Raw genomic sequence first — 27,936 nt, 5'->3', positions numbered from 1 at the left:
TATAAGCAGTATTTATTGTTACACCAGGTTTTTAATGCTCTTAGCTTGATTGTTCTCTCCCTTGTACGTCGCTTTGGACAAAAGCGTCTGTAAATGTAGTAGGTACCCTCAATGAGGTCTTTGCTGCAAAAGAGCCCTTTGCTAAGTCAATTCTCCCTGAATAAATAATGATGATGATATAATATGATATGATTAACATAATGTAGATGCATTTAGATTGTTGCTATATCATTAACGCACGTAGGGTGGCAGTGTGGAGGGATGAAGTGTATAACGTCATTTTGGTTTCTTGTCGATGGTGCCTACGTCCCTATACGCCCCCATCACGTAAGTCAGCGCAACCAATCAGTAGTTTGATACTGCTCGGAAGACAAGGGAGCATAGCAGACTCACGTTGGCTCTTCGAAAAAGAAACACAACGCACCACAATGTCATTAATAGTTTTGAAATCAGCATTTAGGTGAGTGTGCAGCAGATGATGGTCATCTGTAATTTTGTAATTGAGGTAAACACGTCACGCTGCATCTGCTGGCATGCAAAGTAAATGCCAGCTCTCGCAAGGCAAATGTTAGCTATTGGTCCCAAATTTGTCTGAAAGCTTTTCATATCATGACTTAATTGTAAACAAATGTTAAGAGCATATTTACTATGTTATCCGCTGTTGTCAGGATATTACTGCGAGACTGTGGTTAAGTAGTTGACTATTCAACAATTTACGTAGCCGTACCACATTGTCCTTACCATATTGAAGGAATGAGGAAGAAGAAACGTCAGGTGTGTCAGTCTGTTCTGTTACAAAAATACATTGTTGGCAAGTATATTTGGTGTGACAAATACTTGTACATATATACATATATGAGACATATGTAACGTAAACATAGGCTTACTTTGGCAACTGAGCTGTGAACTATGAACTTGAAAGAAAAGTAACCTTCTCTGTGCACTACTTGCCCTGTATAGACGGAGAATAATCTACAGATTGCAAAGGATTCAAGGTCATATGGTAAGTTCATGTTATACAAATTGACATTCCTCACACGTTGACCAGCCAGTGCCATTGCATCAGATATGTCAAATTGTGCACCGACTTAAGTCCAATGTCATTATTGTTTGCCAGATGTCCAGTCATGCTGGAGCTGAGGTGCTCTTGGAGACAGTGGGTAATGCAGGAGTCGTCACACTGAACCGGCCCAAGGCTTTGAATGCACTCAATCTCACCATGATCAGACACATATACCCACAACTGAAGGTGAATGGGATCTCACACTATACACTTCTGTGTAGGAATGACCTGTGCTGATGATCTGAGAGTACTTCAGCCATAGGTCAAATCTCTAGAGAATGAATTTACTTTTTCTACAGAAATGGGAGAAGGATTCCAAAGTAGACCTTGTGATTGTCAAAGGAGCTGGAGGAAAAGCCTTCTGTGCGGGTGGGGACATCAGAGGTAAGACTGCTAACTGAATGATTATCACCATCGATGTCTATTTATTGGTGTCTACAGCTGTTCATGCATGTTGTTTTGTTACAGACAGTAAAGTGGCGCCACACTTAGGTTTGTTTTTATTTGTTGACACTTATCCCAAGTTTTGCTTTTCTTTCAGCTGTAACAGAAGCTGGAAAATTAGGAGATCCTCTAGCTCAAGATTTCTTCAAAGAGGAATACATACTGAACAATACCATCGGTGAGTTTGTAAAGTTGAAAGAAATGATGTGCCAATGTGTAATATGCCATCTATTGTTGCACCAGTCTATAAATGTCTGGTCAACTACCTTTGATTTTTGTAGCTTCTGAGTGAACATTTTATCCTCTATTTTTAGGTACATATGAAAAGCCATATGTGGCCCTTATTGATGGAATAACAATGGGAGGAGTAAGTACTCACACTAGCATCTTTTTTAACTGTAGTTCTCTTTGAAACCTCTAGATGGCGCTCAAATAGCGTGTTATCACAAATCCTTTGACTGAGCAGCACCAGAGGAGATGCAATCCTCAGCCAAGCATGCATGTTTTCATTCATTGCAGCTAAGCTGTTTGGGGGAAAAAAAATGGGTGATGCAAAACAGAGAGGAGAGGAACAACTCTCGAGCCTATCCAAAACAAAATGGCTCCAAACAATGCAGGGTGCCTTTAATTTGTCCATTGAATGCGAGAGGCTCCCTCAGTTCACCAGCAATTGGGGATAGAGGACTATTTTAATTGAAAGTCCAGAGATAAATCCAGCAGGGATTAGTGATAGCATCCTAGAATTACATGTCATCAAGAGGTTCAGCCACCCCAGACTGGTTACAGATGTGTGCAGTTCTGCCGATGTGATGATGTGGCTATTATGAGTGGTGGGTTCACACTTCTAAAAGAATTGACTGGTTTAATACTGGTGCATTATAAAGACATATTTTGAGTATTTTGTCCTATTTAATGTCTGTAGTGGAGAGAGATGTGTGTGTGTGTGGGGGGGGGGGGGGGGGGGGGGATTTAGGGGGGCTTTGGTTCAAATATGTGAAAATGATTATTTGATGGCATTTTGTGAGTTTGAATGTGACCTCTGTGTGTACTTGTGCTGACCCGTGGCATGCCCATAAGCCTGTCTTAATCCCCTAACCGCAGTCCTGCAAGTGGCGGCAGTGAGCTGTGTTCTACAGGCCCTCTAGGTCCCTGTGAATTAAGACTCAGGTGGCCTCTGATTGGCCAGGATGTGGTATGACACAGTGGAGACCATGTTGCTATCACGCTTTGATTTCCCTCTCTCTCACTTTTTCTCTCTTTCTTTCTTTCTCTCTCTCTTTCTCTCTCTGTTAGATCTGTCTCGAATTTGAACTGAAAGCTTCCTCCCCTATGTTTGCAGTGGCATAAGCATCATTTGCCTGAGCTGCTGCAGCCGGGAGCACAGCTCTTTAAGTACAGTTTACCTCAGCTTGATGTCTTAGGACCTCTCTGTGACGGGTGAGGGTAATGTTTACCTCAGCTTGATGTCTAAGGACCTCTCTGTGACGGGTGAGGGTAATGTTTATCTCAGCTTGATGTCTAAGGACCTCTCTGTGACGGGTGAGGGTAATGTTTACCTCAGCTTGATGTCTTAGGACCTCTCTGGGACGGGTGAGAGTTAGGTTTACCTCAGCTTGATGTCTTAGGACCTCTCTGTGACGGGTGAGGGTAATGTTTACCTCAGCTTGATGTCTAAGGACCTCTCTGTGACGGGTGAGGGTAATGTTTACCTCAGCTTGATGTCTAAGGACCTCTCTGTGACGTGAAAACACACGTCTGCCCTAATGAATGCAGCCATGTTACTGGCACTGTGGGTAACATCTGATGCACCACAGGAGACCACAACTCTCATTCTGTCCGAGCTGATTGTGTTGCTCGTTTATCACCCGCCCCCTGACGGTGCAGTGGTTCTCAGCCAGGTCGAGGGGCTCGTGTCTGGCAGGCGGCATGAGGGTGGAGAGAGAGTGGAGGTGAAGGGAGTCGTGCGTTCCACTCCATCAGTCATCAGTCTGTCTGTGAGGAGCCCTCACATACTCAGTGAGCTCCCCAGCATTCACATCACCCTGACCCATCAGTAACAGCCACTGAGGTGGAGTGTCTCTAAATTAACCCATTTCTCCTGTCGTTTGACATGGCTACTGTCTCTTAGGATCTGGATGCTGTTGATATAGTTAAACAGGCCCTTTCTGTGCCGTCTCCGAGGACTGCACCCAAACATGTATCGTTTTTCCCTGTGAGACTCAAATACAAACGAGGTGACAAGCTGCCCGGGTCTATTTTTGGAACATTATGTGGGACATGAATCTTGGTGCTGTTGGGGTTTAGAGTGTGAGATAGTGGCCACGGTGGGACAAATAGGGGTGTCCCGGTGTGTACACCGCCCAACTTTACACCTCCAAAGTTTTGTGAATTATTTTAGAGCTTTAGTTCAGAAGCCGATATTGATATTGATAGTGGTGGCTACGGAATTTTATCAAGATGCCTGTTATCTGTTAATCTGGTAATCTTATTTTGTCTTGGTGGTCTTACAAAATACCTTTTACATTAAGGAAAATGCCATTCCTCTCTTCCAAGCTCTTTTTTAGAGGGGGAAACCTATGTGGAACCCCTACCTTTGTAAGAAAGTGCATTATTCACTGACCATTCTGAGAGGCCAACATTCCTTAGAACCCCTGTAATGCTGGGTGGGAAATAGACATAGCTCTAAATAGGAACATATATTTGGCGAGAGCTGTTCTCAGTGCCAGACAGCTTCTCAGAAAAGACTCTAGACCCTTTGATCTCCACCACTTCTCCTCCACTGGAGATGAAAATTATGGTTTATTTCTAGATCGCTGCCTCTCTCCATCTGGGATTTCACACTTGACTCAAATTCACTAGAGAATTTTGTTTTGTTTTTATGCATATTTCCAGCATGGGTAAGGGAAGATTCCTGCTGGGAAATGGATTTATATTCCGTACATGTCCGTACAGGGCGTGGAACAGGAGCTGATGTGTGTGCAGCTGGGGCTCGCTGGCCAGCTGGAAACATTGTGGTTCTCTCATAAGGATGTAACGCGGACCTTTTGGCAGGAGCCACCGTGACGTTCTCCACAACAGGTGCAGCTAACTAGGCTTACCTGTGTGGGCATCATTATGTGTGGCAGGGCAATCTATCAAGTGGATCTAGTGTTTGGTAACCTCAAAGATTCATGGCTGAACAGATGAGAAGCAGCAGGTGTTTTATGGGTGTTTTTCTTCCCCTTTTGGAGAATATGCCGGAGCCCTGCCAGTGTTTTGATTTGCGGCTTGTCTGGTCTGATTGCTTTGATCCCATTCATTCTTACAATGAAAGTATAATTCTGTGACAAATGTGTTGGAGCATCATGGTTGTTTAGTTTGAAGTAGGCCTTCTTTACTCAGATGAATGTGACATTTGTGTTGATTTTGATAACTGAGGGTTTCATTTTCTCTCCGAGGTCGAGGTTTATTGGAGGCTAATCAGCCAGCCAGCCAGTCCGTTGCACTGAAAACCACGGCACACCTGCCTCAGCAAATATCCTTGTGTCCTCAAATAGGGGCTATCCTGTTCCTGTCACTAGTATGTCATATGTGACAGATGGTGGAGAGGGGAAGAACCAGAGCTTTTTTTTAGTTTGTTTGTTTGTTTTTTTTAACAGTGATTATTTTGAGCCATCCCTTGTTTGGCTATGCGTTGAAAACTACAGATCGCAAATACGGTACTATACCTGGTCTGTCACCAAGTTGCAATGCGTTTGTGCGTGTGTGTGTGATGAGGTGATTTAGGGTTGTAGAATAAGGACTTGCCTCCAGGGACACAATTCACAGCTCGCTACACACAGCTGCCTACCTCTTTGGAACGCTGGTCTCTACCACAGTTATGCTCATTGTCTGTCGGCACTGGGTAAAGAGGCTCAGAATGCAAACGTGTCTGTGTATGCCCACCGTGAAGGGCCTCTATGCCCCGGTAAGTACAATGTGCAGATATACGTGGGCAGTTCAGTGCACATTAAGATAATGGCCTTATGGCCATGGTTGTAATTAATGCACAGAGCAGCCAGAGGTGGTGTAATGTTCCCGAGCTCTCTAGATGGGTACATATGTTCTCTTATGTTAACAGAGGTTTGGACTGCTTCCACTCGAAGAGCTTATTGTCCTTATATGGACATTAAGTCTGGAGCCTGAAAGGTGAAATTGGGACTTGGGGTGCAGGAAAACAGCGCTGAGATCGCTTGTGCAACTCTTAATCACAAGGTTCTCTCAGGCATGACAGTACAGCCAGGAGCAGCAGATAGCAGGGAGACAGTGCTGCAAGTCACTGTGCCTCCCTAACCATGTACACACATACACACAGACACACAAACACACACACACACAGTCGGCTATGACTCATTGCAGCTTTATTTACTGTTTGCTTGACCTCCTCTGGCAGACAGCCTCTGACACTACATTCTGCTCAGGAGAAACCGTACTGCTCTGTACTGCCTTGCTTTGAATCCCTCAATCCTGTCCAATTCTGCTGCTTGAATAGCTGATTGAAGCCATGATGTGCTTGTCCACAGAGACTCAGAGAGGGGCTTTGTTACAGTAAATGTATGCTCCCACTGTTCAAACAGGGAGATTTTATCAGCCATTTGCTTCTTTCATGTTGTCTTTGAGAAAAGCGTTGGGCTGTCTAATGCCATGATGCACTGCTGGATAACAGTTCTTTGCGTATGTGTGCAGGACAACTTGCTTTCGAGTGCAAGTGGTATAGTGGAATGTGTAAAGAAACACTAAGTTTTTGACACTCATCTTTGCTATTATGTCAGAATCTGTTTTTGCCTTCATAATTCCCAAGTTCGCTCCATGTTCTGGTACTGTGATCTCCGAAGACGTGTTGCCAGACTATGACCTCTCTGGATGGAATGTCAGATGGGAGATTCCTCCAAAGCTCTCAGTACACAGCGACCCATTTCCACTGCAGTTAAAAAGTCAAGATGCAGCGGGTGATGATGACTGGCAGATAGGAGTGCCTTTGAACCGGGTTCGGAGAGAATTTCTCAACCACCCCAGACCCTCAGTGAGATATTGCTTGTTGACGGTTGGTATTTTCCATTTCAGAGAAGAGGTCCCTGTTTTTAAAGACCTGGCTGTTATACAGAGGCAGATGGGTGTTGTGTTTTGATCGCTTTACTGGTAGGAATTGTTTCCCTCCACCCTGAAGACGTGAGTCATGTCATACCACAGAATCGACCAGGTTTCGTCTCCAGTGCCTCGGGAGGAGCAACTCTTGCCTGGAATTTCATCAAAAACGCAATCTCTTGTTTCAAAGGTAAATATAGGATTGAAACATGACATGACACTGTTTTGCAATGCTGCTTCCCCCTTAAGGCCACTCCACAAGCATTGATCTCCCGTCAGCAGCCCGCTCTGCATGGGCCACGCCGCCCTCTCGCAATCATGTTGCGGAGTCAGTGACAAACGGCACGTGTAGCCTTGGTGAATAAAGAAAAAAAAGGGCTTCGCCCTGCTCTCCCTCTAGCTTGATTTATACAAGCCTTTCACAGGCAGCGGTGCTCTGTGGTGTCCCTAAAGTAAACCACAGCCGTCCCCTAGACACTTTATAAATCATCTGTCCACACACCATTGAAAATATTTCAGCTTGCAGCACTTGGCTGCTGCCAGATCGAAATGAGAGTGTATTCTAAAGTGTATCCCTCCCAGAAACGCTGATATGAATTTTAGCGTTGGGTGATTGAGGTTGAGTGCATTGTGCCTCTTTGAGCAGGAAGCCTTGAGATTTCTACTGAATGCCTTAGACACCCACACACTCGCTCATTATTGGTCCTTTCACACTAATGGCAGGAACGGATGTTGTCCTTCTCTGGTGGCTAGGCATCGATGATGAGGGTAACTCAGGCTGACGTCTGGCTCTTGTCGTGCCCGTGATAACCTTACATACCTTCCTCGAGGCCTGTTTCCTTTATGTCACGTCATGGGCCAAACTGTACATCTGTTAACGTTGCCTCATCTACGGAGAAGCCCCAGTCCTCCTCTGCGGGTCTGGACAGTCTCAGCCTTAGCTGTCTCAGCTGTTTAGTCTGCTCTGCTTAGTGACACACTACCCTGAGGTGAGCTGGAGCCAGAGTGTCACGGTTTATCCACTCTCTCCCAGCTCTGGCTCAATGAAATGCTCTTAGCACAGAACCAGCTCCTCAAGAGCCGCAGTAAAGATAACAGAGAACACCTGCTTGGAAGACAGGGGAGTGCATACATGCTGTGGGTAATATTAGGAGGCTGACACCAGTCGTCTGTCATAGCCATTGTTGTACAGTGTATTCATTTGTATAAAAATTGATAATTAAAGAAAATCAACAGATGAATTACCTTCTCTATTTGCTTTATTAGAGAAAAAGCTTTTTCTTGTCACAATTTTGACTTTCTATGAGCAATGCAATAATCGATGCAGCGTTTTTTTCAACATAAAATGGATGTGTTAAAAAAAAAAAAAAAATGTATTACAAAATCGATTTAAAATCGATAATCGATTTAAAATCGAATCGTTGACCTCTGAATCGGAATCGAATCGTGAGGTGCCAAGAGATTCCCATCCCTATTGCATACCATGTGGTGCCATTGAGGGTTGAGGAAGATGTTGTAACACTCCAAATTATTAGGTCGTTCTGTGCATTATTTTATGACATGATTTTATTTCTATGGCAACAGAGAAAAAAAACATGAAAAGAAATAGTGGCCCCATCAGCAGAGAGAGAAACCTCGACTTGGCCGGCCGCTATGGGGCTTCTCACTGCGAAAGTTTTTGTGCATCGACCAGCGTATCGATCAATGTCTGCTGGCCCGGCTGGAGTTGATACTGACTTAGCAAAACCAACTTCAGGGACTTCCTCAAACCAAAGAAGTCCCAGCTTATTGTGGTTTACTGCACATCCATCTTAATGACTAAGACGGATGAAGCCTGTGAACAGTTAGGGCTGACTCTCCTCTAATGAACAGTGAAGGTTGCTTACAGTCTCAAAGGGCCTTTTCCCAGCCTGTGTCTTTAACATCAGCTGTGGGCGGTTGTATACATTAATGTAATCAGGGGATTGTCTGAGCCGTGATTAGCGATGCTAGCATTCTGCCATTCTGTGTAGCGTCCAGCTGAATGCAGGTTTACTGCATGTACCCTGTACATAATCTTTTAAATCTCTTGTTTGTTAAATCCTTTAAATGTCCCATACCCTAGTCCCACTGTATAGTGATGCTAAATGCTAACCTCCCTTCACTGAGTGCTGGGGCCCCTTGGTGTGTCTAGTCCTGTGTCGTGTCTTTCTTCTGGCTTAATGTGTTGTGGTCGGGGGGTGGGGGTGTGCCAGTAACATGCCTACAGCCCCCTGTGACCCTTCCGAGTGCCGTGTTTATGGAACGTGGAATCCTAGGTGGTTCACTGCTGGTCATGTCGCTGTAAGCCAGTGGTGGATGTCACAGTGTCGTGGCGGCGGCAGTGATGGTGATCTGGGGGACTTGTCCATGCGTGTGTGTCCCCCCCCCCCGCCCCCTCCTGGCTGTGGCCCTGCCTGACAGTCATTGCAGCAGCTGCGTGGAGCAGTCGAGGATACAGTACCACTTCAGGTTCCGACTCCAGTTGTACCGATCGCTTGTCAGGAATGTGGGTCCGTGTTGCTATGACAGCAGGGCCAGGTAGATGTGTATGGGAGCAGCCCTCCCTGTATTTCTCTATCTCTCTCTCTCTCTCTGTCCTTCTCTCTTCTCTTCTCTTCCTTTCTCTCCTCCTGTCTCTTTGAGCATCTGCTCTGATGCCCTCTCCTTTCATTAACCCTCCTCCTCTCCCTCATAGCACCCCTTCACTCTTATTAATTACAGGCATGAGGGGGTCTGGTTGCCCCTGTGGTTTCACTCTCATCCTCTGCCCTCTCTGGGCCCTGCCCATCTGTTGCCCCTCTCCCAGCTCTGTCCCAGGTATCGATCGCTTATGCCTTTTTTTTCTCTCCCTCCTCCTCACTGCTCTCCCTCTTTTCCCTCTCTCTGTCTTTCTCTCACAGGGCGTTGGTCTGTCCGTTCACGGACGGTTTCGAGTGGCCACAGAGAAGACGCTTTTTGCCATGCCAGAAACTGCCATCGGTAAGAACTTATGTGCATAAACCCCCCCCCCCCCAGACAGCACTGGGTTGTGGCCAGCCTGGTGTGGTGGTTTTGCGGCATTAATAATGCAGTGAGTGTGATAACCCACTGTTGTGGGCCTCAGGAGAGTCTCCTCCTGGAGTGAGTGTGGCCAAATGCACTGAGTGATGGGAGGAGCACCACGCAGGCAGGCAGCAGAGACTGATGAAGGCCGCGGGGGTTAGGAGGAGATTCAGTCACTCTGAGACGGGCGCTGTGTGGGTGTGGGTTTTTCAGATGTAGCTTCCTAAAACTGAGCTTCATATGTTGTTGTGGAGTCATAGATTAATGTCCCAAAGACTCGAGCGCAACTGACTAATTAGAACAACAGAAATTTTCATTTCTCGTAAATAACACAGCACCTGCACCTTTAATGAATTGATTATATAAGCAGTTAATGTAGTCCATGAAATTATTTGATCAAAAGTAAGCCAGTCTTATTCTAATTGCTTTATCTGCCCTTGTCAGCATTATGTCTCTCTAAGAGGGAAGTATGCTTCAGTGGACGCGGCTACGTTTAGGTCCGTGCACAGTGCACATGACCAGTCACCAGGATGTTCCATGTTGTGTGTGTGTGTGCGTTGACTGTGCATGCCAGTTTTAAAGCACTGGTCATAGTCAAGAGAAAAACTAAATCAATTTACGTTATTTATTTGTTTAGTATTTGGGAATAAAATAAATAATTGATTTAATGCGTCAGTGAATCAGAACTGATTAGATTACCAGCAATGGTATTTTAAGGTGGGTAGCTATTGTTATTTAGATTGTGAAGGTTATAAAGGGGCAGGGAAAATGATAGACCTGTAAAAAATAACAACCATTCACACGATGTAGAGACATTACTTCGAACACAGTGATTGAGTGATAAAAACTTGTGCACTGACACACGTGTCTGCAACAGCAAAACTAGTGTACTTTAGAAACACAAATGCATTTGTGCGTTCAAACATTGTGTACTATACTTAAGCCCTTAGTAGAAAAGTTGCTTACTCCCTTCCTCAGAGAATTAGAGCCTTCTAAACTGTTCTTGTTAGCTAATCATAAAACCCAACAGATGGGCTCTAGCTAGAGGTGAGGATGCAATTAGTCTTTTACACAACTATTGGTTGCGTAATGTAGCCTTTTAAACCCAAGGTCATAATCGTTAGACAACCACTTCGTCATGGAATCTGGCCCTGAAATATCACATAAGAACCTTATGTTTACGTTCATTATAAACATAAAGTCTTGTTTGTATCGTGTTGAGAGGCACAATTTAGGTGGTCCATCTGCCACCCAAGGTGTTTTAAGCCGAAGGCATTCAGATGTCTGCTCACGCCGCAGATATAACATAGACTCCTCGGAATGGATTGCTTGCCACACACACACTGGCACATGCCATCCTGACATCCTCTCACACCCACGTTCACACCCCTGTTTTCCCCCTTCAGATTACTGTGTCTGCTGCCCAGCTATGCTGGACTCTGGCACTGGCCACCTGAGGGAGATGCCATGACAGATTCCTGTTGTCTGGCCTGGGCACAGATTTATTGAGGGCAGATTGCTTTCCAAGGGGAGTTGTGTGACCCACTGAAGTATGCCCTTTTGGGCACTGGGAATATTCACATGCTGCCCCTGCTATTTGTTTAATAATCTCAGTTGATAACCACACAAATCTTCAGTCGACCTCAGTTTTTGTCCACTTACCAGAAGTGTTGCTTGTTGTCAATTAGAGTCTTTCTAGCTTAATTGGTGCAGATTGACAGTTTCATAAAGGGTTTTGACTTGGTGGTATCAATAATGTTCACAAGAATCAGCATTTAGGTTGTGGCACTCTTCCTATTTGGGTGTTTTCTCCGTTAGCAACCCAAAGCTGTTGGACCTGCTCAGCCTCAGTCCTCCTGAATTATTCATCCATGCTTCCTACTTTCTGAAGCACGTGAATCTCGGGAGCACAGACTTGGGTCTCAGTTCTCTGCTGGCACTCAGTAGAGGCTGTATTGTGTATCAGACCTGCTTGTTTTTAGATGGCTCTTCAGTCTCCACGTTTACCCTAACACAATTTGTTCTCAAATGAGCCTGATGTCTGACGGTCTAGAGCATTGCATTCCTTCCCCAGAGCTGGATAAAAAATTGAGGTTGCTTCACATGGAATTAAGTCTTTTTTCACTGCCACGGCATAGATCAGTGGATCTGTGATGAATGAAGCTCGTCCTTGTCCCTCAGTGCCCTCTCTTCTCCTCCACATCATCAGCGATGCAGGCCTACACCTCAGCAGCACACGTGCAGAGGCTCCATAACCAGATCCCAGATCAGCGCTGCCATCCTCACACTCAGATCCCCCCTTAGACAGCTGTACATCAGAGAACCCTATGGTCCAGCTCCATGGAGAGAGTAGGAGAGGGAATATGTGTGTTGAATGGCTGTCAGTCATTCTAATGCCATTAAAACATGCAGCGCTCTCGCCGCCCCCAAGCTTAAAGAGTAGGTTAATCCTCTTTGCTTCTGATCGAGCGTAATGGTTGTGCTCCGTGCAGATGCCAAGCTTTACTGGTTCAAAAATGTGGTAGTGCACAGTCTTTTATTCTACACGTTATGTTCATTATGGGAGAGTGTTTAGGTCATGAAGGTTTTAGGGATAATGCAAAAGAGAGAATTTCATGGAAGAATAACAAGTACCTAAATAATCTCTGTGATTAGCTGTGTTTGTTTGTTTTGGGGGAACTTCTAGTAGTGGTAGTCAGTGCAGTTACATGTGTCCAGTTTTCGGGCGTTGTGTCGGGTTTCAATCGAAGATCCATTACATGTAACTCCCCAAATCTAGATTTCCTGTGTCCGACTGAAATCAGATTTACACCCCCAGATAAGTGATCGGATTACGTTGGAAATCGGACAACGCGCACTTGTAACTTTCGAAACTAGATAACAACTTGAGATGACGTCTTTTCGCATGCTTGAGATCCCGTCCATAGACTTATATACATGCGTCATATATGTCTATGATATGATAATCGCTGCTAGACGCTCACTGTTCTTGTGCTCCGACATCTCGTTCACTTTGAAATACTGAAACGAAATGTAAATTATCAAGACCATGCACCATTTTCTTTGCAATCATGTGCTGCATATCAGAAATGGCCAACAGAAAAGCAAATTATTCTGACGGCTCCTATCTATCTCTTATCTATTCCCATTCCATACTGAATATCCTGTTTAGATCAAAGGTTTGTTGCGACATACCGGGATATTTCAGATGATAGTTATGTAGCCTATACCAATGTGTTGACATTAGAAAAACGTTGACTGCGACTGTTTTGGGCAAAAAGCGCTAATTCACTGAACAAATATTTTCATGTTACTTTTCCACCACTTGTTAGTCATGTCATCCATTCATATCGATGTGAATCAGTCAATACTAATACAATTTTAACTGTGATGTGTTTTAATGTTTCATGGCACAACTTATTTACTGTATAATCAACAGTAGCAGATGCCCGCTTGTAAACATTCCACATTTGATTTGAACTGACGCGGCCAAGATCTGGATTTGTCACTGCCATGTACCGTGATATAACGCAGTTAACCCCTCGAGAAGCCGAGCTTTAGCCGAAATCGGGTTTATGCCATCATGTAAACGTACTGACTGTCTGACTAGGACTTTCACCTAAAGCCCAGTGAGGGTCCAAGGGGTCTGAGGACTCCATGAATAGTCCTAACCCCTATATAGCTCTCCCACAGACGGAATGATTGGCCTTATCTGGCCCCCCTCGGACCACCTACTTCCCACCCTCATAGTCCCCCCCCCCCACTAACACACACACACCCTCCCCCCCCCTTTGACCTACATTCCAGAGCAGAAGAGCTCTATCCACAGTAATGCTGAGTGTGCCATCAGAGGATCACCAGCCTTACTACACAGAAGAGCTAAGCAGAAACATAAGGACAAGCGTGACGCCTCTCTGTCCCCTTGTGCTCCAGGTTTCTCTGCCCGGTCATGGCTGTCACCTCAGTGAGGTGCTGCTTGGCATCCTGATCATGACTGGGAGCAGCCTCCTGGGTTGGGCAAGGTCTGCTGGAGGCACAACGCCTCTTCGTATTTACTCACTTCCTTCCTGAATGATATGCAAAATTTAATTATGGGATTATGCTCGCAAGTGCTCTGTTGTCAAGATGCCGTGCCGTTCACATTTGATGTTGCATTAGTGTCAGTCATTTTGCAATTAATTCAGGCTCCATTTACTGTGGCTAGACCAACGCCTCGCTTTCTTTTTATGTTGCGGCAGACGCCAACCAGGATGTGCCAACTGCTGTGCGAAAGCCGTAGTAACCCGCCTCCCTTTAGGCTGTAGCAGATCACCAGGCGCGTTCAGGACTTCATATAGTGTGATGTTCACTCTCTTCATATAGTGTGGTGTTTACTCTCTTCTTATAGTGTGGTAGTGTTCACTCTCTTCATATAGTGTGGTAGTGTTCACTCTCTTCATATAGTGTGGTGTTAACTCTATTCATATAATGTGGTAGTGTTCACTCTCTTCATATAGTGTGGTAGTGTTCACTCTCTTCATACAGTGTGGTGTTCACTCTTCATATAGTGTGGTGTTCACTCTCTTCATATAGTGTGGTGTTCACTCTCTTCATATAGTGTGGTGTTTACTCTCTTCATATAGTGTGGTAGTGTTCACTCTCTTCATATAGTGTGGCGTTCACTCTCTTCATATAGTGTGGTAGTGTTCACTCTCTTCATATAGTGTGGCGTTCACTCTCTTCATATAGTGTGGCGTTCACTCTCTTCATATAGTGTGGTAGTGTTCACTCTCTTCATATAGTGTGGTAGTGTTCACTCTCTTCATATAGTGTGGTAGTGTTCACTCTCTTCATATAGTGTGGTAGTGTTCACTCTCTTCATATAGTGTGGTAGTGTTCACTCTCTTCATATAGTGTGGTGTTCACCCTCTTCATATAGTGTGGCAGTGTTCACTCTCTTCATATAGTGTGGTAGTGTTCACTCTCTTCATATAGTGTGGTAGTGTTCACTCTCTTCATATAGTGTGGTGTTCACTCTCTTCATATAGTGTGGTGTTCACTCACTTCATATAGTGTGGTAGTGTTCACTCACTTGCCTGAATGTTAGGAAGGGAATGGACCAAAATCCTGCTGCACAATGTGCTGTCCATCTGTGTTTCTGTTGGTTACAGGCCCTACCCCCACTGCCTTAACCCCCTCAGTGGTGGGATTAAGGGATTTTGGTGTCTTAAACTGCCCCTGTGGTGGGACAAAGCAAGTGGATGAACAGCGCCCTGTAATCTGCATTTATGATATTACATTTTCCAGCCCAGAATCAGGTCATCAGGCCTAATCCTCCATCCTCTATCCTCGTCTCCCAGTCCAATTTCTCTCCTTAATGTACCATATTGGGAGAGATGATATTTCATGTTTTGTTTTTTTGTTCTTTTTGGAGAAGAAGGGGAGGAGGAATCCTCTTCTCACTGCTCGAAAAACATTGACTCATTTACCAATTGGCTCTTCCCAGAGTGTTATATTTTAGCATTCTATGAATCAAATCCCGTAATACGATGATAAATCGCATTTGAAACATGAAAATTGAACAGCTCGCTTGTTCAGCCCAAGCCCAGCATTATGTAAGAGTGGAAACCTGATATATTGGTCTTGGTTGTGGTGATGGCATAAATGGATTTGCAGCTAAATTGGCTGACAGAGTTATCCTTTACTGGCTAACTATGGCTTCAGTGTCTAATGGGTATTAAACATGAAATTACTGGAAGGTCAACCACATTGTTTTCCACTAGATCCTTTGGATGTTGTCAGTGCAAGCTTTCAGTGCTGGCACAGACTGCCTCTGAAAGGCGCCTAAATTCAGCAGATTTTCACTCCTTGCCGACTGTGAGACGCTGGGCTCCTCTGAGCTCGTCTGGGCCTCCTCCTAATATTACTGTGGGCCTTAGCTCTGTGAATGAGAGGGACCCATGCGCTATTTATCAGTAATATAAACACCTACAGGATAAAGGATGTCCTGAGTTCAGAGCTTATTATGATTTCCTGTAAACGTTATTGTTGGAATCAATCATTCTGTGCTGTTGTTGAAGTGAGTTTGTTTATCTGTGTGGTATATGTCTTGGCAGAGGTGGGAACGTTTCAAGAACAAGCACCTCTTACCACTGAATGTCCCAAACCCTTCATATGTGACCTCTTTTGTGTATATCTTTCACCTTTAGGCCTGTTTCCTGATGTCGGTGGTGGCTACTTCCTGCCCAGGCTTCAAGGCAGGCTGGGTCTCTTCCTGGCCCTGACCGGCTTCCGTCTCCGAGGCCGGGACGTGCTGCGGGCGGGTGTGGCCACACACTTTGTGGAGTCAGAGAAGGTACGTCACGGTTGTTCACAACAAGAGGTGGGCACTGCCCAGGATCCATTTGCTGAGTCACCGGCAGCCAGTGCCAACTGATGGGGCACTAGCAGCATGTGCCAGGACCTAGTCAGGCAAAAGTTGCGGCATTGGCTGCCTTTCCATGTGCTCCTGAAGAGGAAACGAGGAAACATCCCAAGAACAGGCCCTGCTGGAGAGGGAGTCATGCAGTGATAAGTCTACTCAGCAGTGTGGATCAAGGGCAACCCACCAGGAAACCCCAGCAGGAAAGGTCACCCGGTAGTCAGAGAGGGGGCGTGTGTTAAAGCAAACAGCCAGAGCCTAAAGGAACATATGTCAAATCATCCAGCGAAGGGCATCCACAGAATGACCTGAACAGTACGGACCTTATTCAGTCTTGGGAAGAGTGAATGAACAGCTCTACTCTGTAGGTCATAGTGATAAATTGCCTTTGAGAAAAGTTACCATCATGTCCTCATTGTTTCAGTCTGTCATTGTTTTATACTATGTGATATGTGCAAGCTTTTTCTGTTTTTAGCCACAATTCTGTCTGTCTGTCTGTCTGTCAGTTGGCCTACCCACCTGTCTCTTTTCCGTTCTTCTCTGTCCGGTTTAGTCTTCCTGTCCGACATGTTCTGTTGATGTAATTCCTTTGACCATCCAGCAGCAGCTGTACTCCACCTGAGCTCATTACATGACATCAGAGACTAGGTGTGTTGTAACTTCTGTTGAAGCACTGTAGTTGTTTGTGTTAATATGGGTTTGTTTTCTCCCCTCACCCTACTGCAGTTCCAGTTGACAGTGATGTTCTTTCCCTCTAGATTGCCGCCCTTGAAAAGGATCTGGTTGACCTGAAGTCTCCTTCAATTAGTGATGTGGCTAAAGTACTGGACCTGCACCAGCAACAGGTAAGATATTCAACACTGACATAACAAAGTGGTTTACCTAAGAAATAGCTCATTGGACTTCAGTGTCTATTAGTGACTTTGAGTGGATTATATTTACCAGTGAGAAGGTGTGGGTCTTATGTCTGTTTGTTTCTGTAATGTGTTTCTCTCATCTTATCTACCATTCAATTCAAAGATCAAAGTACAGTACTCTGCTTGTGTTTTATATGGAGCTATTATGTAGTATATTTCTCCGGCTGCAGTTCCTCCTGCTCAGGGTGAGTGCCCCTGTAATGTTTGCTTAAGAGGAGAGAAGGAGAGAAGGAGAGGGCCAGAGTGCAGATTAAGCTCTGACTCAGAGGAGCCCTATATCAGCCAGCAGCTTGAAAGGGTGACCTGCCGCTAAATAGCAGCCCTGTGAAATGTATGTGCTTGTGTGAACGATAAAAAAACGTTGTGTAAGGCTGCTCCTGAGATTTGCCTTGTCTCTAGCCGGCTCCATTTTGTTTGAGCAAGTTTTTTATGTGTTTATTTCTTTGTAGATATTGTATATGTGTAATTTGTGGTTCGGTACCAAGAGCATTGTTGTTGTTTCTCTCCCCCCCCCCCCCTTAATTTTGAAGAATGTGTTATCAGTGATGATCAACTGCAGGTTACAACATGATCCAGTTTAATGGTCTGAGTCCGAGTCTGTATTTATTTATTTACTGATTTACTCAGGGCCAAGCTTTTTCTAGCACAGCCAGTCTATCCTGGGAAAGACATGTTTTCATCCCAGACTGTAATGCTGCCCGCATTAAGGAAGCATGAGTAGAATGTAAACACACAGCTCTTTTGTAATGCGTGACCTAGACCTTGGCAGTACCAGTTGATTTGGACCAGGGGCTCTGTTTGATGGGAAAAAAGAGTGGAGTGTGTGCGTTTTGTGCGCACATTTTTGCAATATGTTTTGCTGTCAACGTTGCTATTAATATTTTTTCCTTGCTTATCTATTTGCTTGCATTGTATTTAACTTGTAAGCCCCTAGGGATGAAATAGACTGCCAAGTGACTGGACCTAAATGTGCCCCCATTCTGCATGTGACGAGGACGCACACTCAGAGAGAATCCTTAGTGTGGCACCCTTTCTGTGTGATCTGACAAATATAGTGTACACAGTTTGACAATAAAAAATGTCCGGTTCAGTGAGCACGCACATAGCTCACAGACACACACTTAGACACACACACACACTGAATAATTGACCTGTATTTTTTTCCCTGTAGAGTGGGCTTGATGCAGACAAACCCTTTGCCCTTGAGCAGCACATGGTAGCCATCAATAGGTAAACCATCCAAAATCCTTATTTAGTCTATTCTTGATTTCTCTCTGCTCTATTTGCTTTTAAATATGTGATTGCCTGTTATGAAGACAAGAACAGGGGAAAAATACAATTTTTAGGCGTTGTAACAGAATAAAGATGGCTAGACTTTGCTCTTTACTTTAGTAACCTAAGGCCTCAGTAGTCAGTGCAGTGTCTGACTCATGGGGAAGGTGAGGGGGAATAATAAAAGAAGTGCTCTCACAAAATTGGTTGATTAAATAACCTGCAACAATACTGCAATTCTGAGCGACCCAATGCATCAAGCACTTGTAATGATATTCAGTAGACTTATTTTAGGCATGTGGAATTGACAGTGCTCAAGTAGAGACATCCCTTTACCTCAGCGTGAGCAGGCTCACGAAACAAAGCCATGAAACTGGATCACCTCAGGGAGGGAGAAATGCACTGACGTCAGCAGTCACACTCTAAAACTGATTTGGGATGCTAAACGCACACCACAATCTAGCGGTTTTACAGCGGAAAAGCACGCAACACAACAAAGCCTTGGGCATGTTCCTTCCGTTAGGTTCCCAGGTAGTCCAACACAAGCCATTTGGAACGCTGTGTGTACCATTACTCAATGTCTCAAAGAACAATCTGCTGATTGCGGTATCCTCAAGGGCCTGGTTTATCTGTGTTGTTCGGTTGCCTTTGGGGAAAAAGGTCTGCCTTATCAAACTTAGCTCTTTCAAATTTCCTGGCACAGAGTGCCATGTAACTATGGCTGTGTTGCAGACCTAAATTATTTATGTGAATACTAATGTGACATTTGCCTGCGTGCTTTCTAGTTGATTTCACTTCTTAAGTTGGGCTACAAATTAGGTTTGTGTGACGCGTCACATCACACCCAAGCTATGAAGTTTGTATAGAAATAGTCAGTGTCACTCAATCATCAGAAGATCTCATGTGTCCTCTCTATCACACTGTGTTGTGTTTTCATCGCAGGTTGTTTGATGCCAGCAGTGTGGAGGGGGTCATTGAGAACTTGAAGAAGGATGGCTCTCCATTCGCCAAGAAGCAGGCTGAGGTGGGCTTAGAAAAGAGAATACAGTCTAATAATGATCTGATAGAACTATTAAACCACTCTTCATTTTTGTGAACCATCACAGACTATGGCATGCCCTGTGGGTGTTTAATATGACCTCCTGTCAATGTTAGAGAGGGTTCCAGCAGTTGCCAAGATAAAACACACCTCTGGACAACAAAATAGAACAACAACTTTCCTGTCACTAACTCATGCTAACACCGACTGTATATTGAGGCAGTTATGTCCTTATTTCCACAAAACCCAAGAATAGAAACAAGTTTGTGTGAGTTCCACTTTAGCTCCAATTATTTGTCACGGATTTGTGAATCACCATCAGCAGCAGCAGCTGGTATGGAGGAACATGTTATTTTGATTACTCTCCCTAGTGGAGCCACATTTGTGATGACTGTCTCATTAAAAACTGTAAGCTCTTAATAGGGTTAGGCTTATCCTCCTGGCTTAAGCAAAAGGTGCTGAAAAACACCTATGTTTACCGTTTCCAAGCTGAGGTAGGTTTAGAGATAAAGGTTTGAGAATGTGTGAGAGAAGAGGCCGAATTGACAAAGCCAGTTGTATTCTGTCCTGCACTGACTGTTCCAAAAGCCCTCTGTTGTGCTACACCACCGCATGCAGAGTTGCGTAATACCGGCTAAATCAAATTATAAGTCGTTAGTAGAAGAAAGCCTATTTGTGCTCGGACTCGCATCTCTGCTGTGCTTGAATAAAAAAAGAATTTGTTGTCCAATGTTAGTCTGTGAGCCTGCTGCATTTCTAGTGTCTTTTGAACAGTCACCTCTGTTTGAAAACACTTTATTGTTCAAATTAAAATAAACAGATACCAGACAGGGATATATCTGCAAGACTACAGGGTGGTTTTGAAAATATCTACTGGGAGTGAAGCGTCATTGATGGTTGTCTGTTGGACAGTAATGAATGATATGACGGGGGAAGAGCTCCTTAAGCATCACTGTAATGTTGCCCTCACAACAGGCTCTGTGTGTTTTGATGATGGAACCCCAAGGTTGAGAGCTCAGCGAGAGGAAGGTGAAGTGGCTGTGCTGGGGCCAGGTGTTCTGAATGCCTGCCTAGCTCAGCACATCTGTTGGAGCCAGCCATAGCTGTTGGATATTACAGGCAGAGTCCCTCTGTCCAACCCTGTCAGCTGTCACAGCTTTGAAGAAGTGGAGGAGGGTGGCTGCCATGGCTCTGCTCTGTCCCTTCCCCATACCTCATTAGCATCCTCTGTTCATACGCATATGCAGAGATCGTCATATCAGCATTTAGTGTTAGGCTCTTCCAGCTCAAAGCCTCTAGGGAAGGTAATAATGATGGTGGTGAATGAATCATTATAATGGGGTTAAAACTTAAAAAAATCTTAATTACTTTGATAATACTCTGTTAAATTGAGCAAAATGAAGTGCTTGGTCAGGTGTCCTCCTTGTCTCTCTTTTGTCCCTGACTACTTGTGCATTATGTCATTATCTCCACTGCTTTGTGAAAAATGCCTGGACTAGATTAAGATCAACAGTGACCCTTTTGACCGATTCAGAGAATCAACATATGGGTTTCCACCTTCTACTAATTTACAACTGTATCTTGGGATTAACCATTTTGTATCTAAATAAATCTGACCGCAAAAGGGACCATGAGTGTCCTAGCCCTGGTGTACCGCTGCGTAATCTAGTGGTGTGATCTCGCCTCAACATTTCTCAGTGGCAGTGCAGCGGAGAGGAGAGGAGAGGAGAGGAGAGGAGAGGAGATGTGTGAGAAACAGCCAGAGTCTGATGTTTGTTTGCGTTTCCTTTCACAGACTCTATCCAAAATGTCTCCCACGTCCATGAAGCTAACGCTGAAACAGCTGCAGCACGGCGCCTCCATGAGTCTCCAGGAGGTGCTGGTCATGGAGTTCAGGCTGACCCAAGCCTGCATGGTAGGTCTCCCACAGCCTCCCACAGTCATCACTGGATGAAAGGATCTAGGGTGAGACGTGACGCAGCGGCCACACCAGACACACCAGACACAAGGACCCAGGACGAGTCAGGCCTGAGGCCATCTCTCTCCCCGCTCCTTTTCTGTCTTCTATTCACTGTCCTGTCAATTAAGAGAGAAAAACCCCACAAAAATATTCCCAAAAAAGAATTACAACAACATCTAATCATTGCCATAAGTGATTGGTGGTTATTTAAGAGTACTGGTATTTCAACGGTATATGCTGTTGAAATTATCTTAATAGTCCTCTTTAATTTCAGATGTGTGTGGTTATTATCTTTGATTTCTTTTTTTACAGAAAGGTCACGATTTCTATGAAGGAGTTAGAGCAGGTAAGATGGTCATGTCCTTCACCTCAGAAAAGATGTAATTTATGAATCATAGTTTTGGAGAGGTTAACATTGACAGAAGTATCCATTATGTTTTACCTTAAACATGGTAGTGTAAATATTTTGCAACCAAGCTGATCTTACAAGTAAAATGACTCTAAAACCAAAAAACTCTACTACCAAAAGAGTATCACAGACAGAATATCCACCAGCACAACCTTCTCAGGTCTTTTCAACCAGCACAACCTTCTCAGGTCTTTTCAACCAGCAAAACCTTCTCAGGTCTTTTGTTACGAGCACTCAACAAAAACTCCTTGGGTCTCCATCTGACTGGCAACACTCAGACTCTGCTGCACATAACCTTATTAAGCTAATTTAATAACTTGCCAAGGTCCTTTTGCTAATTTTATACCATGGGTAAGATTCTTAGCGCAAACATGTACGGGTCAGCGGGTCATGCTGGGGTGTGTTGGCTCTCAGACACAAGTTGCTTTTACGCTCAGTTGCTTTTGCTTTCCTTCAAAGTAACCCCCTTTTCCATAAAACCTCTGAAGGATTTAATGTTGTGCAGACACTCAAGGGCCCCTTGATTTTTACCAGTTGCACAAATGATCAAAATTCTGTGGCTTCCATGGACGCTATGGCATCAAGGCTCTTTGGTTTATTGACCAGAAGGTCATTGCAGTGAATGTATTTCGTTGCTTCCACCCTGTGCCACCATCCTAGCGTTAATGATCTGTCACTCCATTGACTTCTAAATTCACAGTTCTAATTGACAAGGACCAGAGCCCCAAGTGGAAGCCAAGCACCCTGGAGGAAATCTCAGAGCAGTCTGTGGAGGACAGTTTCAAGTCCCTGGGGGAGCGTGACCTCAAGCTGTAGCACCACTGTCCGTCCTGGCAAGCCTCTGGGACCATCGCATGTCCCACATGCCACCCTCATCGTGGCCTTTTGTGGGAGTAGGCATGGAGTCATACACTACAGGACCAGTGCCCTTACCTGTGCTGGTAATGCCCAGATTGATATGAGCCACTTACACGGCAGACATCCATGCGGACTGACCACCTAGTGCTTTATATTTGATTGATACTGTTTGCTTATGTTTTGTAAAAAGAAATAGAAAATGGCATTTGTTATCTGGAAGTGTCTCTGTACTCACTGCTCAAAACATTTGAAAGTTATATAACATGGTGTGAAGTAGATGAAAACTTACTGTACACTGAACATGCTCAATAAAAATACTGTGCTTTAGCAGTGCACACAGTGACATTAGACATGTTTGATGTTCTCCTTGCAGCAGACATCATGAAGCTGTGGGAAGTCTCTCACATGTAAAATTTCAGTAATGGCAATTCATCATGGGCTAACAGTCCTGGGTTCTGGTAGTTCTTCACGGACACAGGAACCACTGTAGTGTTACAGTAGAGACCAAGGAATCATTGCATCATCCCACGTGTTACATTCTCTTCCAAACCTTTATCAAATGAGAGGGAGGGGGGCGGCTATGACTTAGATAGATATATGATATATGTGTAAATTAGAAAGGCAAATCGTCAAATCCAAATACTACAGGTAGCTGAGGATGTTTTACAGCTGGAGGTGTAGATGAGCTCCCGCGTTGCTCTCAGGCCAGCTAATGAATTGATCCACACTGTAAGTCAATTAGAAGTGCCCTCTCAGAGGCCAGGTAAGAATCGATGTGATTGTGTTGGCCTTTCTCTGGGACTGCCAGAGGAGGAATTAGCGGAGATCTCTGGGAACCGAAGCCATGTTATATTGCTCTATTGTTTGTTTGCATTAAAAGTTAGCAAATGAGACACAAAATACCTCTGTGTATGCAATTATCTGATTTTGTCCTAGTAACATTGAGGTGCAACAAATAAAGTACGGAAGTCAGAGAAATGCATTTATTTCATGTTTTTTGGCTCCACATTGTTTTTCCTCTTGAATAATTTACAGATATCCAGTGCTGCGGTTGTGTCAAGTACAGGTTATAACCATTTTTATGGATGATATGCTGTAAATGGAAACAAGTCTCAGATAACCTCTAGAGTTTCCCCTCGGTCAGGACTTTGGTCAGCTCCAGATGGGTAATCAAATGGCCGGGACCTTGATAGAGATCAATATGGGGCAGAATATGCAATGTCACTCTTGTAGTCATTTGGTGTACAAAGGTAGACTCAACAGGAAGTCGACCACAATAATAAGAATGTATAATATCAATTTTTCCTCAATAGAACCAGTGATATTTTGTCAGAGCTGCAGTCAATCTGATTTCTGGCAGTATCCATCAAGCCATATGAGTTTAGCACCTAATATACACGGTGTTCAAACTGGAATGCTGAACACATTTTTGGTAAGTCACAGACCAGAAAGTACAATTGTTATCTTCCAAGATAACAAATATATAACCACGCTTCTCACTGCAAAATGTCAAGATTACATTGCATACAGTAATTCACTTTTTCACATGGGTGATCTAAATCATTGTTCTGTTAGAGCAGATAACGAGCAGCAGCTGTTACTATTATTAGAGTTGATTTTTTTTTGTTTATTTGAAGAATGTTTGCTCACAACAATTTGCTGCATAGTGAGCAGAAAGGCCTCATATAAAATAACAATACATGACAATTGATTTAAATTTTCTTCCGGATTGTTCCCTTTAGCACTACACGATAATCTCGTGCTCAGAAAAAAATACACAGGTGGCAGTATTCCTTTTCTCACACACCAGTCTGTTGAGACAAGGTAGCTTTAAAGGGCTTTCAGCAAGGGCTGGCAAACAGTGACGTGTGTATCTGTACCTACATGGAAGTATTGCTCTCTGCACTCAAATGTTCACACACTTGGACTGGCAGCAGCTGTGTACCCAACCACACACCCGGAGTAATTGTGCTTGTTTCACCATTCATTAAGGGCACTGGCATGTTATGTAACTTCTATCTAAACATTGTCACTGGTCCCCCAAGTGTGGCTTGCAGAATTGAAATAGCATGTGGTCTATTTTAAGGTGACATAAATTCTCCACTGAAATGCCATGGCCCTGCATACTATATGACTATGACACATATGGGTTTTAGCAATGTTGTGACAACTGACGAAGGCGATCTCTCCATCACAGCACAGCTGAAAAGCAGCAATGGCACTGAATGAATCAATAGAAATCTAAGAGATATCATTTGAGTGGTCATGGGAAGCAACATACAGCCAATGTCTTCATTTCCACAAGGACAAGTCCTTCTTCAACACAGCACAGTGGCGGCATGTAACTGCGATGAACAGTGATTTGCTGTTTGCAGTAGCTTTTTGGTCGCAATGATTTACCACAATCTTCCTCCACCCACAAGGACATGAACTGAGCTTGACAGAACACCAGGCAAGGTAATAAATGTCTGCTCTTCCACTAGTCCACAGCAAAATCCCACAAGACCCCATTACGGAGAAACCATGAACCTTCTGTTGCTGTGTGTCTTAGTAAGCAGATGGAAGGAGGATGAATGGGATGGGCCTGTGTGTGGGTGTGTGTGTGCGTGTGCGTTTGCGTGTGCGTGTCTGTGTGTCAGTTTCTGTTGACCCAAATGAACATTGAACACACTGACAGAATGGACTGACCAAACATGTTCATAACCTCCATGGCCAGAGCTGAGTTATGCCTCCAGCTGTTTTTCCTCATCTGACAGTTAAAGGACAAGACTTATCAGCAAGGGTGAGTGGCATGAAATGCAACAGCCAGAAGCAGTGAAATGACCCTACACGCTGATGTCATGAGAGCATGAAAGATAAGTTGTCCCATTCCTGTCTACTTGTCTACTTCAACAGCCAGGCAGGCTGCTTCAAACTGACAGTTCCTGTGAAAACACACAATGAATTTGAACACCGCAATAGCAGAGACACTGTTTCCTCTGTAAATTGTTTGTATTAACATGAGCCCTTCCCTCACATTAAAGTGCTCCCCCTAAGTCCATCAGTAGAAATCCTTTCCCCAACTGGACAGCTGTCACATTCCCATCCAAGTGGGTGTGTGTGATACTGCATTTCCCGCCCTTTTCCTCCCCTTATCTCCTCTGAATACCAAGTGTGACCTTGATGGAGGCCTAGTTTCCTCATGGCACGTCACACTCGATGTAAGGGATGTCACTGTAACGGCTGTCCACTTCCGCCCACTGTTGCACGGCACGGGCAATTATCTCCTCCGAAAGCCGCTGGGCAAAGTCCATCAGAACTGGGTTGACCCGCGGCAAGTCCTGTGCGGGCCCGGTCTCTGAGTCCACCAGGATGGTCCGCTCGCTGACCTGCGTTCCCAGCTGGCCATCCACCCTCTCCACAGAATTGCCATTCTGAGTGGGGTCGCTCTTCTTCGATTTGACACATCCCATGATGTAAATATTGTAGCATTGGGTTTCTGGGGGGTGGCGTGGGGGAAGAAGGAGGGCAGGGGGTTTGTTTGTTCCTCCTGTGCTTGGTACCGTCCTGCTGTGTGCTAGGAGTAGGATGCTAGTCCGTGCTCAGGGATGCTGAAAGAGTCCAGACAAAAAGCCTTGCTCCTGGGCCCCCACATGGTCTAGTAAATTCCCTCTCTAAAAGGCCTCTGGAGAGAAACAGAAAAAGGGAAAGAGGAAGTGACCATTGCTCTAGTCTTGTAATATCAGTGCCCAGCAGCCACTCATATAGGCCCATACACCCTAATGCAGGTTTACTGTGAGCTCATGGTACTTTACAGATGGTGCATCTATTTGGTTATGGATAGTTTTTCCCTACAAATATTTTTTCCCCCAGGCTCCTCACAACAGAAGCCCAATAATAAAACGAACAAAAAAGTTACACAAAGGGTTCACAAATATAACCTGGCTATGCCAAATCCAGATTCACTGCGCGCATTGCAAACGGACCTGAAGACACGTAGTCTGGCTATACCCAAATAATCAATAATCAGGTATTGCGCTACACTAAGCTTAACTAGCTACCAGTCATGTAGGCGCGTCGCCAGTAAAGGTAAACATGGACGCGCCCGTGCGTCAAGACTTTCGGACCGACCTCTTGTTTAGGTCTAAGAACGAAGTGCTTTTATAAATAATCCTTGTACCACTTTTATTGATCAGACTTATATTCGTAAAGGATTTGAATATCTGACAAAAAAGATAGAGCCAAGCCCGTCCCTACCCAGAAACTGAGAGTATATAAAATTGTTTGTTAAATAATGGAGTAAGGTCTGAACCTGTGGGTTTAATTAAATATGAATTGTTTTGACATCGCAACAGTTTCCTCATTGTTTGTTGACAGACAAGTGCAGAAACAACAAAATGGGCACTTACACTTACTCAAGGTCAAAACTGTGAAAAAGACACAAAATCATTTAAATAATATGATGTAGGCTACGACGGTCAATAATCTGACCTATTGCTTCTGAGTTTGGACACACAATTGTCTAACGTCCATCTAAATTTTCCCACTTTATGAATTCAACTATTGTATGCATCAATATATCTAAAATATTATGTCGTGCCATTAGTGTTAATCGATCGTTAGAGAAGATTGGTGAAATAGCCCACGTACCTTCGCGATGATTGTTAACAGATTTGATCGATGGAATAAAAACATTAAAATAGAAACATGATCTCAGCAGAATGGTATCCAAGTCATAGAATCCAAATGTTGGCATTCGTGTTACTTTGATAAGCGTGCACACTAAAATCCCTCCGGACCACCATGCATGTCTGAGGTGCTCCTGCCATCACGCCTGCCGCACCGAATGACCACAGGCACAGATGTTTCAGGACTTGAACTTGTAGAATTCTATGTACGTCAACCTACATGTGTTCTCTGCACAAAGAATGGTTGTGACCGAGATCCCAAATATCAGTGCGTCCTGGCATGCACCAGATCATAGAGTAGAAATATTGCAGATCAACTCCATTATTTATTTTTAGATTTAAGTACATTCATCTGTTTGGTAATATATTGGCTATTCGTTCCAAGAATAGCGTTTTATTTCTCAAGACAGGCCTAAACATATGGACATTAGCAAGTAAGAGGCTTTGGATACGACGCAAAGATCAGAGACTTATATGACGCACTTTATCTTTTTATGAATATTCGCCAGCAATTAAACCAAGACTAAAGTAGGTTAAGGCATAAACCCAAAGAACACATTTTTGAAAGGTTCCCTTTATTTGGATAACACTGCCCCCATGTGGCAAACTGTGCACCTTTTGAGTCTGAGAATCTCAACACCGTGAGTAAAGATGACGGGGGGGGGGCTTGGTGACATCTCGCAGACTGACACCATAAAGTCAATGTTTGCATTAAAAGTAGACAACCAACATGGATGTATA

At 44.3% G+C, this 27,936-nt stretch overlaps 2 protein-coding genes across 2 annotated transcripts; one reads left to right on the top strand and one right to left on the bottom strand.

The window, feature by feature from the left end:
• The first annotated feature begins 365 nt into the window (after positions 1-365).
• On the top strand, positions 366-23,476 carry hibch (3-hydroxyisobutyryl-CoA hydrolase). Its single transcript, XM_080839170.1, has 14 exons — positions 366-460; positions 961-1,003; positions 1,118-1,249; positions 1,363-1,447; positions 1,605-1,685; positions 1,822-1,874; positions 9,532-9,610; positions 15,862-16,007; positions 16,832-16,918; positions 18,162-18,220; positions 19,205-19,286; positions 21,097-21,216; positions 21,574-21,607; positions 22,371-23,476. Exons 1-14 carry the CDS (start codon positions 429-431, stop codon positions 22,484-22,486), a joined length of 1,149 nt encoding a protein of 382 aa, XP_080695296.1. The 5' UTR covers positions 366-428; the 3' UTR covers positions 22,487-23,476.
• Positions 23,477-25,671: 2,195 nt separating this feature from the next.
• Positions 25,672-27,309, bottom strand: akap19 (A-kinase anchoring protein 19). The gene is made up of 2 exons (XM_080839509.1): positions 27,158-27,309; positions 25,672-26,192 (listed from the first exon to the last, which is right to left on the bottom strand). Exon 2 carries the CDS (start codon positions 25,978-25,980, stop codon positions 25,708-25,710), a length of 273 nt encoding a protein of 90 aa, XP_080695635.1. The 5' UTR covers positions 25,981-26,192; positions 27,158-27,309; the 3' UTR covers positions 25,672-25,707.
• Positions 27,310-27,936: the final 627 nt, after the last annotated feature.

Source organism: Sprattus sprattus (assembly GCF_963457725.1).
Source record: "Sprattus sprattus genome assembly, chromosome: 5".
NCBI lineage: Eukaryota > Metazoa > Chordata > Actinopteri > Clupeiformes > Clupeidae > Sprattus > Sprattus sprattus.
This window is presented reverse-complemented; position numbering and strand designations above follow the sequence as displayed.